At 45.7% G+C, this 17566-nt stretch overlaps 1 protein-coding gene and 1 long non-coding RNA gene across 4 annotated transcripts in view; one reads left to right on the top strand and one right to left on the bottom strand.

Moving 5' to 3' along the window:
- The window catches only part of COL5A1 (collagen type V alpha 1 chain), a 184275-nt gene that overhangs the window by 34426 nt on the left and 132283 nt on the right, over window positions 1-17566 (top strand). For all 3 annotated transcript variants that reach the window (XM_080989706.1, XM_080989708.1, XM_080989707.1), the window contains exons 2-4: window positions 5541-5708; window positions 8150-8363; window positions 9567-9729. In XM_080989706.1, coding sequence (XP_080845832.1) covers window positions 5541-5708; window positions 8150-8363; window positions 9567-9729 — 545 coding nt within the window. The remainder of the gene's footprint in view (window positions 1-5540; window positions 5709-8149; window positions 8364-9566; window positions 9730-17566) is intronic.
- Window positions 1-17566, bottom strand: part of LOC308468089 — a 30764-nt gene that overhangs the window by 3269 nt on the left and 9929 nt on the right. The window lies entirely within an intron of this gene.

The following is a 17566-nucleotide window of genomic DNA, read 5'->3' on the forward strand; positions in this document are numbered from 1 at the left end:
TGGATGGTGGCTAACAGATTGAGGTCGAATCCTGACAAGACAGAAGTACTGTTTTGGAGGGACAGGGGGCGGGTGGGTGTGGAGGACTCCCTGGTCCTGAATGGGGTAACTGTGCCCCTGAAGGACCAGGTGTGCAGCCTTGAAGTCATTTTGGACTCACAGCTGTACATGGAGGCACAGGTCAATTCTGTGTCCAGGGCAGGTATCTACCAGCTCCATCTGGTACACAGGCTGAGACCCTACCTGCCCACAGACTGTCTTAACAGAGTGGTGCATGCTCTAGTTATCTCTCGCTTGGACTACTGCAATGCACTCTATGTGGGGCTACCTTTGAAGGTGACCCGGAAACTACAACTAATCCAAAATGCGGCAGCTAGACTGGTGACTGGGAGTGGCCGCCAAGATCTGAAAAACCTACATTTGCTCCCGGTACGTTTCCGAGCACAATTCAAAGTGCTGGTGTTGACCCCCATCGTTCAGCCCAGACACTGTGGTCCAGCTCCAAGGGCCTTCTGGCGATTCCCTCACTGCGATAAGTGAGGTTACAGGGAACCAGGCAGAGGGCCTTCTCAGTAGTGGCACCCTCCCCGTGGAACACCCTCCCATCAGATGTCACGGAAATAAACAACTATCTGACTTTTAGAAGACATCTGAAGGCAGCCCTGTTTAGGCAAGTTTTTAATGTGTTAATGTAGGGAAACCCAGCCAGAAAGGCAGGGAATAATAATAATAATAATAATAATAATAATAATACCAATTGGTCCTGAATGGGGTAACTGTGCCCCTGAAGGACCAGGTGCGCAGCCTTGAAGTCATTTTGGACTCACAGCTGTACATGGAGGCACAGGTCAATTCTGTGTCCAGGGCAGGTATCTACCAGCTCCATCTGGTACACAGGCTGAGACCCTACCTGCCCACAGACTGTCTTAACAGAGTGGTGCATGCTCTAGTTATCTCTCGCTTGGACTACTGCAATGCACTCTATGTGGGGCTACCTTTGAAGGTGACCCGGAAACTACAACTAATCCAAAATGCGGCAGCTAGACTGGTGACTGGGAGTGGCCGCCAAGATCTGAAAAACCTACATTTGCTCCCGGTACGTTTCCGAGCACAATTCAAAGTGCTGGTGTTGACCCCCATCGTTCAGCCCAGACACTGTGGTCCAGCTCCAAGGGCCTTCTGGCGATTCCCTCACTGCGATAAGTGAGGTTACAGGGAACCAGGCAGAGGGCCTTCTCAGTAGTGGCACCCTCCCCGTGGAACACCCTCCCATCAGATGTCACGGAAATAAACAACTATCTGACTTTTAGAAGACATCTGAAGGCAGCCCTGTTTAGGCAAGTTTTTAATGTGTTAATGTAGGGAAACCCAGCCAGAAAGGCAGGGAATAATAATAATAATAATAATAATAATACCAATTGCTAGAAAGAACAGGAGGGGAGCGTGCTCAAGGCCTCAAATCCTGTCCACAAGTTTCCCACAAGTTGACCACTGTGAGAAGAGGATGCTGAACTAGATGGGCCTCTGGCCTGATCCTGCAGGCTCTTCTTTTGGCTAGTTGGACCAGTGGCCTGATCCAGTAGGCCCTGCTTATGTTCTTATGAAAACCTATCCAGGCCGGTGCCACTCTAATGCCAGTGGCATTCCACCACTGGGGCACCAGCATCAAGAGAACCCTCATGTGTGGCTGTGTCCCAAATGCTCAGTAAATGCTGCATGGATAAGGGGGTCTCTTTGCACAAATGTACCACCTGAGCAGGTGTCTGTGGGAGCAGATGATCCACCAGATATTTAATATTTATATCCAACAAAGTTCTACTCAGAGTAGACCCAGTGACATTAATGGATCCAAATTAGTCACCATCTGTTCATTTCAGTGGGGCTATATATGTCAGAGTAAGCACCCTGAACTTGGCTCAGTAGTAAATTGGCAGCCAACGCAGCTGTTCCTTCACCGTCATTAATATGCTCCTGGCAAGCTCTCCTGTTTAAGAGCCTAGCTGCCACATTCTGTGCTGAATGCAGCTCCTGAATGGAGCCAAAAGGCAGCCCCATGTGCAGTGCATCACGTAAAGCCTGCCCTTGCACAGCCTGTTTTATCACACCCTATGAGCCTTTGCATTAGGCAGGTGCCATCTTCAAGGGTGGCATTAGGAGGGAAGCCATGTGGCATCCATAGAAAAGGAAAGTTGCTTTTGATCGGCGGTTGAGCAGAGGCATGCGCCATGGCAGACTTCCAACAAGATACCCACTTCTTCCTTCCTTTGTTCTTGTCTTTTCCTCAGGCATATTACAGCTAGTGATTAGCCAAATCATATTTTAGTCATTTTTCCCTCTGGCAATGAAAATTCATGCGCCTTCTTGTGTTAGCAGGCCACAGAGTAAACCTAGAGGAAAGAGGCGGGGGGTGTGTGTCTGAATATTATGGAAGCCTGTTCCTGAGTCCCATTGAGACTTAGGCACATAAGAAGAGCCTAATGGATCAGACCATTGGTCCATCCAGTCTAGCACCCTGTTCTTACAGTGGCCAACCAGGTGCCTGTTGGAAACCTGCAAGTAGGATTCGAGCACAAGAGCAAATTATCCCCACCTACTATTTCCAGCAACTGGTATTCAGAAGCATTGGTGTCCTTTCCTCCATGAATTATTCTAATCCTCTTTTAAAGTCATCCAAGTTGGTGGCCATCACTGCCTCCTGCAGAAGGCAGTTCCATAGTTCGACTATGTGCTGTTCGAATATGTTCTTTCTTTTCTCTGTCTTTAATCCTCCAGTATTCAGCGTCACTGAATATCCACAAGTTCTTGTGTTATGTGAGAGGGAGAAAAGCTTTTCTCTATCCTTTCTCTCCATGCCATGCATCATTTTATAAACTTCTGTCGTGTTGCCTCTTCCTTGCCCGTTTTCAAAACTAAAAAGTGCCGAATGTTGCAACTAGGGCTGGGCGATGCCTGGTTTTCAACCTAGTGTTATATCACCAGTTAAACATCGTGATATACTGATCTATCACGAGGTCTGAAATGAGGATGGAACTATGTAGAGGCATCGGCTGGCTTCATGGTTTTTACAGCTTCGTGGTTTGTGCCATTGCCTGCTCTTGTGATTTGCTGCCTCCTGCAGGAGCCGGCAGAGTAAACAGGGACTGCAGGAATCAAGAGAAGCATTGCCTGCCTTCACGGTTTTTCCCACATTGTGATTTTTGCATAGAGGCTGCACACACACATAATAATTCGTGATATATTGCCAGGTCAAAAAACATGAAACCGATATCACCATATGGACTTTAAACTGGTTTTGGACGATATATCAGTATATTGTCCACATCATAGATCAGCAGATTTTGTTCCTTTCCTAATGATCCCAAACACAGAATTTGTAATTTTCACAACTGCTGCACACTCGCACTTACTGGGGTGATGGTGTTAACCACCCACAACCTACAGACCTGGCAGAGCATAGCGGAGGACTCATAGTTGGTTCAGGGTTACTTCCGCAGGCGAGAACTTCAAATGTGTTAGTTGGGTTCTCCTGGCTGGAAGGCACATCTTTCATGCCATCCTCTGGCTCAGGAGAGGAGTCCCTTTCAGGGCCTTGTAGAAACCACTCTCTCTGTAGGGAAAATGAGCTTTCCATCTGCTGGGAGTACAGTGGTGCCCCGCAAGACGAATGCCTTGCAAGACGGAAAACACGCTAGACGAAAGGGTTTTCCGTTTTGGAGGTGCTTCGCAAAACGAATTTCCTATGGGCTTGCTTCGCAAGACGAAAATGTCTTGCGAGTTCCTGTGGGGGTTTTTTCCTTTCCCCCCTTTTTCCCAAGCTGCTAAGCCGCTTATCAGCTGATCGCTAAGCCGCTAAGCCGCTTAACAGCTGATCGCTAAGCCTGCTAAGCCGGTAACAGCGCTAATCCGCTAAACCGCTAATGGGCTTGCTTCGCAAGACGAAAAAACTGCAAGACGAAGAGACTCGCGGAACGGATTCTTTTCGTCTTGCGAGGCACCACTGTACTGTTATTTTGAGCCATCAAAGTCAAGCAGGCCATAATGCTGGCCAGTTGGGCATCCTTGCAACAATCTCATCTTTGACTTTCCCCATGGCACATTGCAAGATGAATTTTGTAGTGATAGTGGAAGTCTTGGGGGGGGGGGGTCTTTTAATCTCAGACACTCTTTTTTTTTTTTTCAATCTCAGAAAGAAAATTCTGCATGGGCACTTAAATCTTATTCCCTGGATCAGTGGTATTGTTGTTTACACTGACATGTTACATAGGTTGTGTATTCTTTTTGTAAAGCGCTTTGGGTGGGGTTTTTAAACATTGTTTATTTATTTATATTTAATTTGTATACCATCCTTCATCTAAGGAACACTGGGCAGTTTAAAATAAAGAAGAATATATAACATAGTTACAAACAAAACAATTCCTCCCCTACCCACCGTTTAAAAGGCCATAGATGGTTTAATTAACCCAAGGTTTGGGAGAAATGGATACATCTGAATAAAAGAAAGAAAGAAAGAAAGAAAGAAAGAAAGAAAGAAAGAAAGAAAGAGAGAGAAATGCAAATATTTGTTTGTAATTTGGGGGGTAGTTTTTGTTTTAAACACTTTTTAAAAAAGAAAACTGTTAGAGAAAACTATATAGGGAATATAATAAGTCGCTGAAAAGAGGGGACACTCTTCTTCTGTTGAATGGAAACAACTGGGGTTTGGGATATTTAATGCATTTAAATGCCAGGGAAAGCTTACAACATATTGAGGTTCCTGAGGGAAAGTGTCAGCGAGAAGGAGAATTTATTTTCCTCAGCCAAAATAAAGAAGTCACTTCACTATACTGAGTTAGCCCCGTTTACCTTGCTTCTGAAATTTCACCTGATCATTAGATTTGGGTTGTATCCAAAAAGAGAATAAGAGGTGACATGATAGAGGTTTGTAAAATGATGCACGGCCATCAGAAAGTGGACAGAGAAACATTTTTCTCCCTTTCTCATAACACTAGAAATCGTGTACATCCAATGAGGCTGAATGTTGAAAGATCCAGGACACACAAAAGCAAGTCCGTCTTCACACAGCGGAGAGTTAAACTATGGATCTTGTTCCCCCGGGGAGACAGTGATGGCCACCAGATTGGATGGCTTTAAAGAGGACTGGGCCAATTCATAGAGAAGAGGGCTATTGGTGGCCACTAGCTTGCGCTTGGGTCCTGTTTGAGGGTTTCCCATTGGGGCATCTGCATGGCCATTGTGAGAACTGGATGCTGCACTAGATGATCCAGGAGGGCTCTTCTTATGTTCATAATGTTGGTTCTACTCAAAGCAGAGGAACTGAAACAGATGGGCATGGCTAACTTAGGTCCATTTAATTTCAATGGGTATACTCTTATTTGGATAAAACCTATTTGGATACAACCCTTTCTCTCTTTTCCTTGGAAATAAATTATTTGATGCTTTTGTTGCTGTTCTGTTTCATGCATGTAGTCATGTGGAATAACCAAATGGCAATCTCTTTTCACCTTTTAATCCCGGTGCTTCTTCTTTTTTCCCCCTTACAGCTGAACCTGCAGATCTCTTGAAGGTATTAGATTTTCACAACTTACCTGATGGCATATCGAAAACAACAGGTTTCTGCACAAGCAGGAGGTCTTCGAAAGGCGCAGATGTGGCATATCGTGTGACCAAGGATGCACAGCTGAGTGCCCCAACCAGGCAGCTCTACCCTGGTAAGGCCTGTTTTTATTCTGAGGTTATGCAGAGTTAGACCATGTATCCATCTACCTACTCTGACCAGAAGCTGCTACCCAAAGTTTCAGACAGAAGGCGTTCCTTGCCCGACCTGGAGATGACATTGAGAATTGAACCCCGGACCTTCTGCACGCATAGCAAATGCTCTGCCACTAAGCTACAGCTTCCCTTTAAAAAAGAAAGAAAACAAGATTCCAGTCCTCATGGTTCTGAGAAAAAGGTCTAATTTAAAAAGGAGCCTGAGGAAGCTGTTTTATTATCAAATAGAACTCTAGGAAGCTGAGAGGTTTTTAATCTATTGTTACTTTTAAATTTGGGGAATTTGAAAGCCTTTAAGATACATGTGTAAAAACTGTCTCGGTGGCTTCTCTCTGTGAGTTAGTGTTGCAATTCTTCAAAACAAAACGCCATAAGTGTTTTCCCACTCCCCATGTTTTGCCACGCTGGCAGTGGCTAATGCAACATGATGCAAAGACCCTAAAACTACCAGCTTAGGAGAACAAAACCTTCTAATTATCTCAAAATATGCTATGAGGCAGAGGGCGCTTGGGTAGAAAGAGCTCTGTGGCTTTGTCTTCATCTCCCCATCTTGACACCCTTGATATTCAAATCCCCCAACCTCCATTTCCCTTGGAGATGCTCTGCAATTACTTCTGTTGTCTTTCTTTTAGCATCCCATCATTTGCTTGCTTGTGAGCTAGAGTAACATCTAGTTATTGGGATGATGTGTGTTATTAAAGAAGAAAAGGGATGAACGGTTTCAGAAAGTCCTAGGCAGCTGGCCAACTGACACATCCAAGGTCTAAACAAGGCCCTTTGGCTTATTGAGGGGTTTCGTACACAGGGCTTGACTTCATGGAATCATGGAATTGTAGACTTGGAAGAGCCTCCAACAGGTCATCTAGTCCAACCCCCTGCAAGGCAGGACTCACAGTTAAAGAATCCCTGACGGGTGGTCACCCAATTGTTGTCAATCTGCTTTGCAAAGCTCTGCCCCAAAATATGCAAAAACTCAGAAGAGTTGAGGGACATCATAATATTCTAGTCTTCATAGTTCTGAAGCATGGGCTGAATTAAATAGGGCCACCAGAATCTGCCACACCAAGTCAAGCCATTGGGCTTCCCAGTTCAGTTGTCTATACTGACTGCTAACCGTTTTCCATATTCCAGACAGGTGCTCTACCACTGAGGTTATGGCCCTTTCTCTAAAAATAAATAAAGATTCTAGTCCTCATGGTACGGAATAAAGGACTGAAATAACCAGGAACATAGGAAGCTGCCTTCTGTCAAGCTAGCAGATTGCTCCAAATAGCTCAGCACTGTCTACACTGGCTGGCAGCGGCTCTCCAGGGTCTCAGAGAGGGAGTCTTTCCCAAGCCTTACCTGGAGGCTTACCTGCTATTGAACCTGGGGCCTTCTGCATGCAGAGCATGTGCTCTTCCAGAGAGCTATGGTTCCCCCACACCCACACACATTAAAAAAATGTTCTGGTCCTTGTAGTTTGGAATGAATAGCTGGATTAAACACAGTGTAGGCAGTTGTTTTCTGCTGAGTCAGAACATGGCTCCATGTAGCTCAGTACAGTGGTACCTCGGGTGACAAACACCTCAGGTTACAAACACTTCAGGTTACAGACTCCGCTAACCTAGAAGTAGTACCTCGGGTTAAGAGCTTTGCCCCAGGATGAGAACAGAAATTGCGCAGTGGCAATGGGAGGCCCTATTAGCTAAAGTGATACCTCAGGTTAAGAATGGTTTCAGGTTAAGAACGGATCTCCAGAATAAATTAAGTTCGTAACCAGAGGTACCACTGTACAGTGGTACCTCGGGTTACATACGCTTCAGGTTACATATGCTTCAGGTTACAGACTCCGCTAACACCGAAATATTACCTCGGGTAAAGAACTTTGCTTCAGAATGAGAACAGAAATCGTGCTCCAGCAGCGCAGCAGCAGTAGGAGGCCCCATTAGCTAAAGTGGTGCTTCAGGTTAAGAACAGTTTCAGGTTAAGTACGGACCTCCGGAACGAAGTACTTAACCCAAAGTACCACTGTACTGTTATCATTGACAGCTAGTGACTTTCCAAGGTTTCAGGCAGCGATCTCTCCCAGCCCTACATGCTTGTGATACTGGGAATGGAACCTGGGACCTTCTGCGTGCAAAGCAGGTGCTCCACCACTGAATTACAGCTTTCCCTCAAGGAACACTGCCTTCTCTGCACATTTTGAACTCATTGCTTTGGGTCCAACTCTACAATTCTATCATTCTATGATATTTGGTCTCATTCCCATTTCCTTTTTGAAAAGGCCGCCTAAGCAAGAGGCCTTTGTCACCAATCTTACAATATTGTGGTTTGGGGGTTATGCTTCCATTGCAGGGAATTAACCACTCTCTCTCCCGCCCCCCTTTTCCAATGCCAGCCTCTCCATTCCCTGAAGACTTCTCGATCCTAACCACTGTAAAAGCAAAGAAAGGGGGCCAGTCCTTCTTGGTGTCTATCTACAATGAGCAAGGCATACAGCAGATTGGTGTGGAGATTGGGAGGTCTCCCGTATTCCTATACGAGGACCACACAGGGAAACCAGGCCCTGAGGACTACCCTCTCTTCCGGGGCATCAACCTCTCAGATGGCAAGTAAGTCTGGCTTGGAACAGGTGGGTGAGACAGAGGGGTGTCAAAGATTTCTAATAAAACAGAAATGGGAGAGGACGTAGCCAGGGGTCATTTCTTCATCCCATGTCCTGAACCAAAACAAATGCAGCAAATAAGTACCTAAGAATAGCCCGCTGGATCAGGCCAATTACCCTTCTAGTCCTGCATCCTGTCCTCACAGTGGCCAACCTTGTGGATGAAACCCACAAGCAGGATCTGAGCACAAGAGCACTCACCCCTCTGGTTTTCAGCAACTGGTATTATTCAGAAGCATTATTGCCTCCAACCGTGACCACTGAGATGCCTCCAGGATATTGTAGAGTTGAAGAAGGTTCAGAAAAGAGGATGGAGCGACTTCCCTATGAAGAAAGGCTGCGGCATTTGTGGGGCTGCAGCATTTGTGGGGCTGAAGCGCTTGTGGCTTTTAAGCTTAGAGAAAAGGTGATGAAGAGCAGACACAATAGAGGTTTATAAAATGATGCGTGGCATGGAGAAAGCAGAGAGAGAAAAGTGTCTATCCCTCTCTTATAACGCTGGAATTTGTGGGCATCCAATGAAGCTGAGTGCTGGAAGATTCAGGACAGATAAAAGAAAGCCATTCTTCATGCTGCATGTAGTTAAATTGTGCAACTCACTGCCACCGGAAGGGGTGATGTCTACCAATCACCTAGCTTTAAAACAGAACTGGACAAATTCATGGAGGATGAGGCTGTAAATGGCTACTAGTTGTGACATCTGTGCTCTACCTACACAGCTGGAGGCAGCCATGCTTCCAAATACCAGTTTCTGGAGACCACAGGAGGGGAGAGTGCCCTTGTGGTAACTGCTTGTAGGTTTCCTATTGAGGGCATCTGGTTGGCCACTGTGAGGACAGGATGCTAGACTAGATGGGCCATTGGCCTGATCCAGAAGGCTCTTCTTCTGTTCTTAAGAAGGACCTGAACAAAGGAGCGCTCTCCCCTTCTGCATTTTCCAGCAACTGACATTCAGAAGCATTATTGTCTCAGTCCATGGAGGCAGAGCATAGCCTCCATCATAGCTTCTATCCATTGATAGCCTTGTCCTCTATTAATCTGTCTTTTATTGACTGTGGGCATTCTGACAGGTTGTCCTCCTGGAGAAACAGGCTCTTCATAAGATTCGGAGTCTCCATTTAACATTCCGGTGGGGCTTCTTATTTCCCAGGTGGCATCGGATAGCTATCAGTGTCCACAAGAAGAACGTTACCTTGATATTGGATTGTAAAAAGAAGGTTACGAAGTTTTTGGACCGGAGTGACCATCCCATCATTGATGTCAATGGCATTATTGTGTTTGGAACAAGGATCTTGGATGAAGAAGTATTTGAGGTAAGCGTGAGGGAGAAAAGAGCTACTGAGAAACCAGAATGGCATTTCAGGTTGTTGAAATATTGAGGGTGCTTTCTTTCTGTTGGAGAAGAATGTTCCAGATCATAAATTGAGGAGTCACCAATATTGGGGTTTTTTTTTATTTCAGAGTGGCTTACATTACAAATGGTTAGAACACAACTGTCCCTGTACTCAGGCACACATTGTAAAAGACATGGAATGAGAGGAAAAAGGGATGAGGAGGGAGAGAGGTACCAAAATCTGGAAGGATGCTTATGATTCAGAAATGCATTTTCCTAGCCCTGTCCATGTTAATTATAACAACCCCTGTGTTGGGTGGGGGGCAGCTCCACTCCACCCCACCTAAGGGGGCACTACTGGTGGAGGGATAGTTATCTAGAGTATCAGGTATCTGTGTTTTCCAGCACATGTGATTAGCAGAAAGGTGTGTGTTGTGTACGAAAGCAAGCATTCCAGTGGAAGGTGTGATCCTTAAGTGTCAGTAATGGTGCACTGTAGCTCATGGCATGGAGCTTTCTCCCACAAGCCTCTAAGAAGCTCCAATCTAGATGTACCCAGGATGCCTTGATAAGAGAGAGAACAGGCAGAGCAGAAGGGTTTGTATTTTTCCAGAGGCTGTCATTCACCATGCATATCAGTGACAGAAAGTTCCTTGTTGTGAATTATTGTAGGGCAAGATCTGTAAGGACCTGATGGAACTGTTTTATGGAGTATTTATTAATGTATGAATTTTATAACTAATTTCATGTATGTAGAGCACTTAGAAGCCATTCTTTTTATAAAGCAATAAACAAAAACAACATCATTTCAGCAGGACACATAGACACCCTAAACAAATCTGGGAATGTTTCTAACCACGAATGGTTGCAGACTTGTTCCATAATGGTGGCTGTTTTTAAAATAAAATAAAATAAAATAAAATAACATACCTTTTGGCTGAGCTGACTAATGAGGAAGCAGATTCCATTAAAGGATAATGTATTTTGGTGCTGATTTCCATCATATTGTAACAAGATCCTCCAAATTGGACCATTTTTAAGCTTATGACCATGTAACTGAATAGCCAAGGTTGGTTTTGGCAGCTGATTCAGACACCAGGCGGCAGATTTCATCACTGTCCCAAAAGCTAGACTTATTCCCTGCAAACTGGCTGGTCTTAAGTATCAGCCAGACACCTATATTTTCCTTCTCTCCCCCCCCCCCTTCCTTACCTCCTCCTCACTTTTTAAAGATATACATTTTATTGCTTCACCCACCACCACCCAGAAACTACCTTGCAAGCATTTACTCATTCATTATCATTATTTTGGTCAATGTGTGTTCACAATGAAACAAAAGCCCTACCAGCCCTTCATGCTGGTCTAGCTGGGAGAGCATGGAGGCTCCCCACAACCAATATTTCATTATTTCCACATATTTATACAAGAAGCAGCAATCGGTATTCAACCATGCCACCCCCACCCTGCAAAAGCACCAAATGTCCATTTAATTGCATTTACCTTGCAAGTCATTTCAGTTGCCAGATGTCCTCAGAGGCCTATAACCATGTACTATCAGTGTGGCATATATTACAGAACTGTGCCAGGTTGAATGAACAGTAGTGGCTTGATTGCTAGTTTGACTTTCTAGGACATGTTTGCATTTGTCCATTAATATTAAGCCCCAGAGTGGTGAAGTCCAGATATGAAACAGGTCTGCACTTAAAGTCTACCGATAACTTGCAAGAGTAAGTCAAGGGAGTTTCTGAAATGGACTTGAAATAGAAATTCTTCCTTGCTGGTAATTCCAAATGTCACCTAGAAATGAGGATTCAACAACAACAAAAATGTGTTGGTAGCTCTCAAGCTGCCACCTACTTTCTCTGCTGATCGGTGCTCCTTAGCTCATTAACTCACTCATTCAGGGTTTACATTAGAAACACAGGAAGTTGCCTTCTGTTGCGTCAGACCATTGATGGTGCAATATTATTGAACCTGACTGGCAGGGGCTTTCCAGGATCCCCAGCCCCACTTGAAGATAGTAAGGGTTGATCCTCATACCTGCATGCTAAGAAGATGCTCCACCACTGAACCCTAAAAAGTTCCTATCTCTTGCAGTTCTGAAGGAAGGACAGCATCAAATGGACTGACTGGCAGGGACTCTCCAGGGTTCCAGTCTTTTCTCAGTCCTAGCGGGAGATGTTTCAAAGGATTGAACCTAGGGCTTTCTGCTCGCAAAACAGATGCTCTACCAACGGAGCCCCTGCTGTTCTCCATAGGCCCCTTCCTGTTAGTGTCAGGATAGCTTTAAGATGACAGTTCCTGAAGCCTTTGTCTGAGGGCTTTGTCAGACAGGCCAGTATCTAAAATAAGCAGCCTAACTTTTGGCTTGACAGGAGGGGGTCATAATAATAGCGTTAATAAGCTCTGTGTCCATTGGGCTGTCATAAAAACTTCATCTGTCCACCCTGTCGCTAATGGCTTGATGGAGAGAAGAGAGTTTTCCAACTGTTTTTTTTTTTCTGACATCAAAGGCACTAACTCTGTAGGTCTGAGGTGTCTTCAGCCCCACCATAGTCCTCGTAGCAGCAGCAGTGGGCCTTGCTGGACACAGGAGTGGCAGGCCTTACCGGGCCTGTGACAACAGTAGGCCTCACAGGGCCTCGCTGTGGTGGCAGCAGGCCTGACCAGGCCTTGCAGTGGTGGCAAGCCTTGGTGGGCCTCACAGCGGTGGTGGTGGGTCTCACCGCCCCCCCCCCCAACGTTGAGCAGAACTCGGCATCTCTGATCTCAATAGAGAATGGGGGCTCATCTTATGTTTTTATGATTATAGACCACTTTGGTTGCCCTTATCTAGCTCCACTGCTTTGTATAATATGGTATTTACTCGAATGTATCTTGGCCAAATCACGTCAAAATAGGGTGTGCATTAGATTTGATGGCGCATTTGCATTCACCAGCAAATACTTTTTTTCAGTTTCAAGGTTGTGAAAATGGAGGTCCGCATTAGATTTTGATGGCTCATTAGATTTGCGTAAATACGCTTCCTTTAGAATCATAGGACTGAGGAGTTGGAAGGGACTGCAAGGGTCACATCTAGTTCAGCCTCCTGCAACTCAGGAATCCCAGCTAAAGAATCCCTGACAGATGGCCATTGACCCCTGCTTAAAAAACCACAAGGAGGGAGAGTCCACCACCTTGCGAGCCAAGGCCCTGTGACTCCGTTGTTTCCCTCATTATGAAATAACCAGACAAGACGGAAGATATATACAGTGCTACCTCGGTTTACAAACTTAATCCGTTCCGGAAGTCCGTTCTTAAACCAAAATTGTTCTTAAACTGAGGCGCGCTTTCCCTAATGAGGCCTCCCACTGCCGGTGCCCTTCCGCCATTCAGATTCCGTTCTTAGACCGAGGTAAAGTTCTCAAACCAGGACACTATTTCCAGTTTGGAGGAGTTCGTAAACTGAGTAGTTCGTAAACAGGGCTGTTCTTAAACCGAGGTACCACTGTAGAATGGGTTCAAATTAGGCCACAACTTTATTGATTACAGATGTGAATGGTTTGACTTAGGCACAGGGTGGAGCCATCCCCTCCATCCCCTCTGCTGGGAGAGCATCTAAGGGTGAACTACCACTAGAGGGAGCCCTAATGAGCTACATCAAATAGGGGTACATCTGAGGGGTCCCAGTTGGAAGGAGTGCTATGGCCCTGGCTCCCACCTGGGCATTCGGATAGAAGCAGCTCTTCCTGGATCCCTTTACCAGGATACCCTTAACCAAGGAGGGGCAGGCAGAGGCTACAACCTTCTCTCGAACCAAGACTAGGCTTAAAGGTAAAGGTACCCCTGACCATTAGGTCCAGTCGTGGCCAACTCTGGGGTCGCAGCGCTCATCTCGCTTTATTGGCTGAGGGAGCCAGCGTACAGCTTCCGGGTCATGTGGCCAGCATGACTAAGCCGCTTCTGGCGAACCAGAGCAGCGCACAGAAACGCCGTTTCCCTTCCCGCCAGAGCGGTACCTATTTATCTACTTGCACTTTGACGTGCTTTCGAACTGCTAGGTTGGCAGGAGCAGGGACCGAGCAACGGGAGCTCACCCTGTCGCGGGGATTCAAACCTCCGACCTTCTGATCTCCAGTGCTTAACCTCACAAAGTTGTGACAATTGCTGCATTTATCCTAAATAATAAAAATAAGAATAGGAATTTTATTTATCTGCCTATCTGACTGTGTTGCCCTAGCCATTCTGGGCAGCTTCCAATGTATATAAAAACATCATTAAACATTTAAAAGCTTCCTTGTACACGGCTGCCTTCAGATGTCTTCTAAAGGTTGTATAGTTACTTATCTCCTTGGCTCAGAGGTTGCATAACTCAATACCCTTCAACATTTCTCTGATGAAAATAGGGATGTCCTAAGGAAAGGACATTCTGGGATCAAATCAGAAGCTAGGATGGTTTCTGTAAATCTTGGACTGTTCCCTGGAAAGCAGGGACACTTGGGGGGGGGGTCTGTTGCTACAAGGTAGGTGGAAACCCAATGGCTGGTGCCAATTTGCCAAGTGGAAATCTTCCTACCTGGCCCTGAATATGGCAGCCAACAGTGCCATAGCAAAGTCTAGTCTGCAGAAAGAAACTTATGAAAAAGTGAAGGGAGGGTGGGAGAACTGATTATGGTGAAGTGGGAAGGAGGCCTGGTCAGGCCTCAATTTATTGCCCCTGGGTGCAGACCCAAGTGGCATTTATCGGTTGGTTGGGTCTGCCCCCAAGGGGAATTCCACCTCACACTTGCCTGCAATTGGCCAATCTTTGGGCAGGCAAATCCACCTAGACAACCTTCCCAGCTTGCAGATGTGGGCATGGTCAGGCTGCAATGACATCCAACTATGAAAGGTAAGTGGACTTCTGAGACCATAGAATTATAGAACTGAAGAGCTGGAAGGGATCCCAGTGGTCATCTAGTCCAACCCCCTGCAATGCAGGAATCACAGTTGTTTTATTTTTGGATTCCTTTTCTAATGATCCTTAGCAAGGAATTTTCTTTTTCTCAGTTGCCATGCACTGGGTGTGTCTTGTTGAAATCCTCTATCTGCCCACACCCCATCTCCCAGCTGCAATTCTGCCAATTCTTCAGATATTATATCAAGGGAGGGAGGAGATGGTTGACTTTATAAAACCCACAATTATGGCTAAAGTCAATAATCCCCCGTTTCATTGTCCCTATTCACAAGCTTCTATTCTCACCCAATGCACCACCCTTTTTGCCATCTGTCATAGTTTAATGGGTTTATAGCAGGGATTATTTGGACTCATCCGCCTGTCAGATTAATGTGTCATTATCAGACTGAATGGGATCGCTCAGCCTGAACCAGTCTAGGAGAGACGCTCTGAGCTCATTAAGAGAGATCATAAAATGCTCTTGAAGCCTCATCTCCGCATTACACACTGCGAGCAGATAACTGAAAAGTCTAAGCTGTCGGAGTCAGGAAGGGGTTGTTCTATCTCAGCGGTGGAGTTCACACCTTGCACGGGTAATTTCAGTGTCAATGTCTGGCTTACACACACACACACACACACACACACACACTCAGTCTCAGTAGATTTAGGGAAGCCACATCTGTGTTTGTCCACATGCCCCAAAGAACATGAGAACAGTATGCTGGATCAGGCCAATGGCCCATCTAGGGCAACATTCTGTCCTCACAGCTGCCAAATACCACACAGACTCTAGGATTCTGGATAGACTGCTTTTGGCCTTGGAGGTTCCACAAGAACATAAAAAGATCCTTTTTGCTGTATCAGGTTGGTAGTAGCCCATGTAATCCAGCACCCTGTCCTCGCAGTGGCTAACCAGATTTATTTATTCATTACATTTATTTCCCACCCTTTCCCAAGGAGCTCCATTTCCCCATTTAATCCCCACAACAACCCTGTGAGGTGGGTTAAGATGAGCAGCATCCCAGTGCAGGATGCTTCCCTTCCCCTCCTTTGTTTTCCAGCAACTAGTATTCAGAAGCATTGCTACTTCCAATTGTGGAAGCAGATTGTGGTCATCGTGGCTAGTAGACATTGATAGCCTTATCCTCCACAAATTTGTTTAGTCCTTCAGTAAAGCCACCCAAGTTAGTGGCCATCCCTTCCTCCTTTTTCTCCATAGAGCTCAAGGTGGCTTGCATAGTTCTGAGCCTTTTCATTCCCCAAAACAACCCTGCAAGGTAGGTTAGACCAAGAGTGAGCAACTGGTCCAAAGTCTGCTTCATGGCCAAAGTGGGAATACGAACCCTGGTCTCCTAGGTCCTAATCCAATACTTGACAGTTCCTCTTTTCTCAGGCCTTTGGCTAATTAAACTATTTATGCCCTTTTAAACTGTGTGGTGGGGGGTATTGTTTTTGTTTGTTATTACAAGGTGTATGTGTGTGTGTGCGTGTGTTCATATTGTAAACCGCCCTGTGTTCTTTGGATGAAGGGTGGCAGAGAAATAAAACAAACAAGCAAACAAACAAACCATTACACCACACTGGCTGTGTTGACAAGGTTGTTGGGGAAACTAGGAGAACATGCCAGCAGAACTACCCTTCCCCAATATGCTGAAAGAGTGGGCACGGCCAGGGTAGGACATCATAAATAAATGTGGAAGGAAGCCTCCTCTTTGCAGGTGCCTGCTTTGGCTTCACAGCTGTGTTTGAATGATCCATTTCATTTGTTTCTGCAGCCTGGTGGCAACTCTCCCTCTCCCAGCTCACTGTTTTGGAACAATCGCTGTAATTTGGCAGTGAGGCTGGTGCTCTGAAATGGGGCATCCTCCATCCCTCTGTTGAGTTGAGATCCAGACACCTACTTTAGCTATTCCTCCCCCATCCCACTTGAGTTAGCTGCCAGAGGGAGTAAATTTATGACCTTGGCTTTGTGTTGGACCACTTCGGCCAACAGTGATTTCACTTTTCTTCCTGCAAAGCCCTTTAAGGAAGTCTCTCTTTTTTTTTAAGCCTCCAGTACATCACATGGAGCGATGGAAAAACTAAAACAGCGAGCGCTAGCATTTATTCTGGCACTCATTACATTACAGGGAAATGGACGGTTCTTCTCCACAAGCTCGGGGTGTAATTTATGGTTTTCATCATTGGGGTTTTGCTTTGGTTTAGCTCCCCCTATTGTTATTGTTATTTTTCTTTTTTTAAAGAAAGAAGGGTCTTATTTTCTCCTGGAACAGTCAGTCACTTTGAGCATCTGGATCAAATCACCAGGATGTTGTGTGTGTGTGTGTGTGTGTGTGTGTGTGTGTGTGTAGGTGGCGAGTCGTAAGTTTTGCCTATTGGGAAAAAAATGAATGTTGTCATCTATCTGAGGTTCTACCTCTGGAAAAGTTTATGATTGCGTCGAGACGGCCTTGCGCTGACTCCAAGCAATGCTGTCACTTCAAGAAAAAATGGTCATCTACTCCAGTTGAGGGCAGACTCGTAAGGAATTGGGATTTTGTGGCACCCAGGAAGGCTCAGAAGCCTCCTCTGGTAGCTGCCTGGTAATGTACTGACTAGAGTGTAATGGTTAGCAATAGGGAGATGGAGAAAAATCCAGAGTGTAGTAGTTGGAATGTCTGACTAGGACCTTGAGAGAGGCCAGGGTTCAAATCCTCACTTGGCCATAAAGCTCACTGTGTGTGACCATGTGCCAGTCACTTTCTCTCAGTCTAGTGTACCTCACAGGGTTGTTGTGAGGATAAAATGGGGAAGAGGAGAGCCATGTATACCACCTTGAGCTCCTTGCAGGAAAAGCAGGGGAACAGGACATAAATGCAATACATAAATGCTTGCTCTTTCCCCATGCCTCTGCGGCTTGGCA

This window comes from Podarcis pityusensis, assembly GCF_964106645.2.
Source record: "Podarcis pityusensis genome assembly, chromosome: Z".
Classification (NCBI taxonomy): domain Eukaryota; kingdom Metazoa; phylum Chordata; class Lepidosauria; order Squamata; family Lacertidae; genus Podarcis; species Podarcis pityusensis.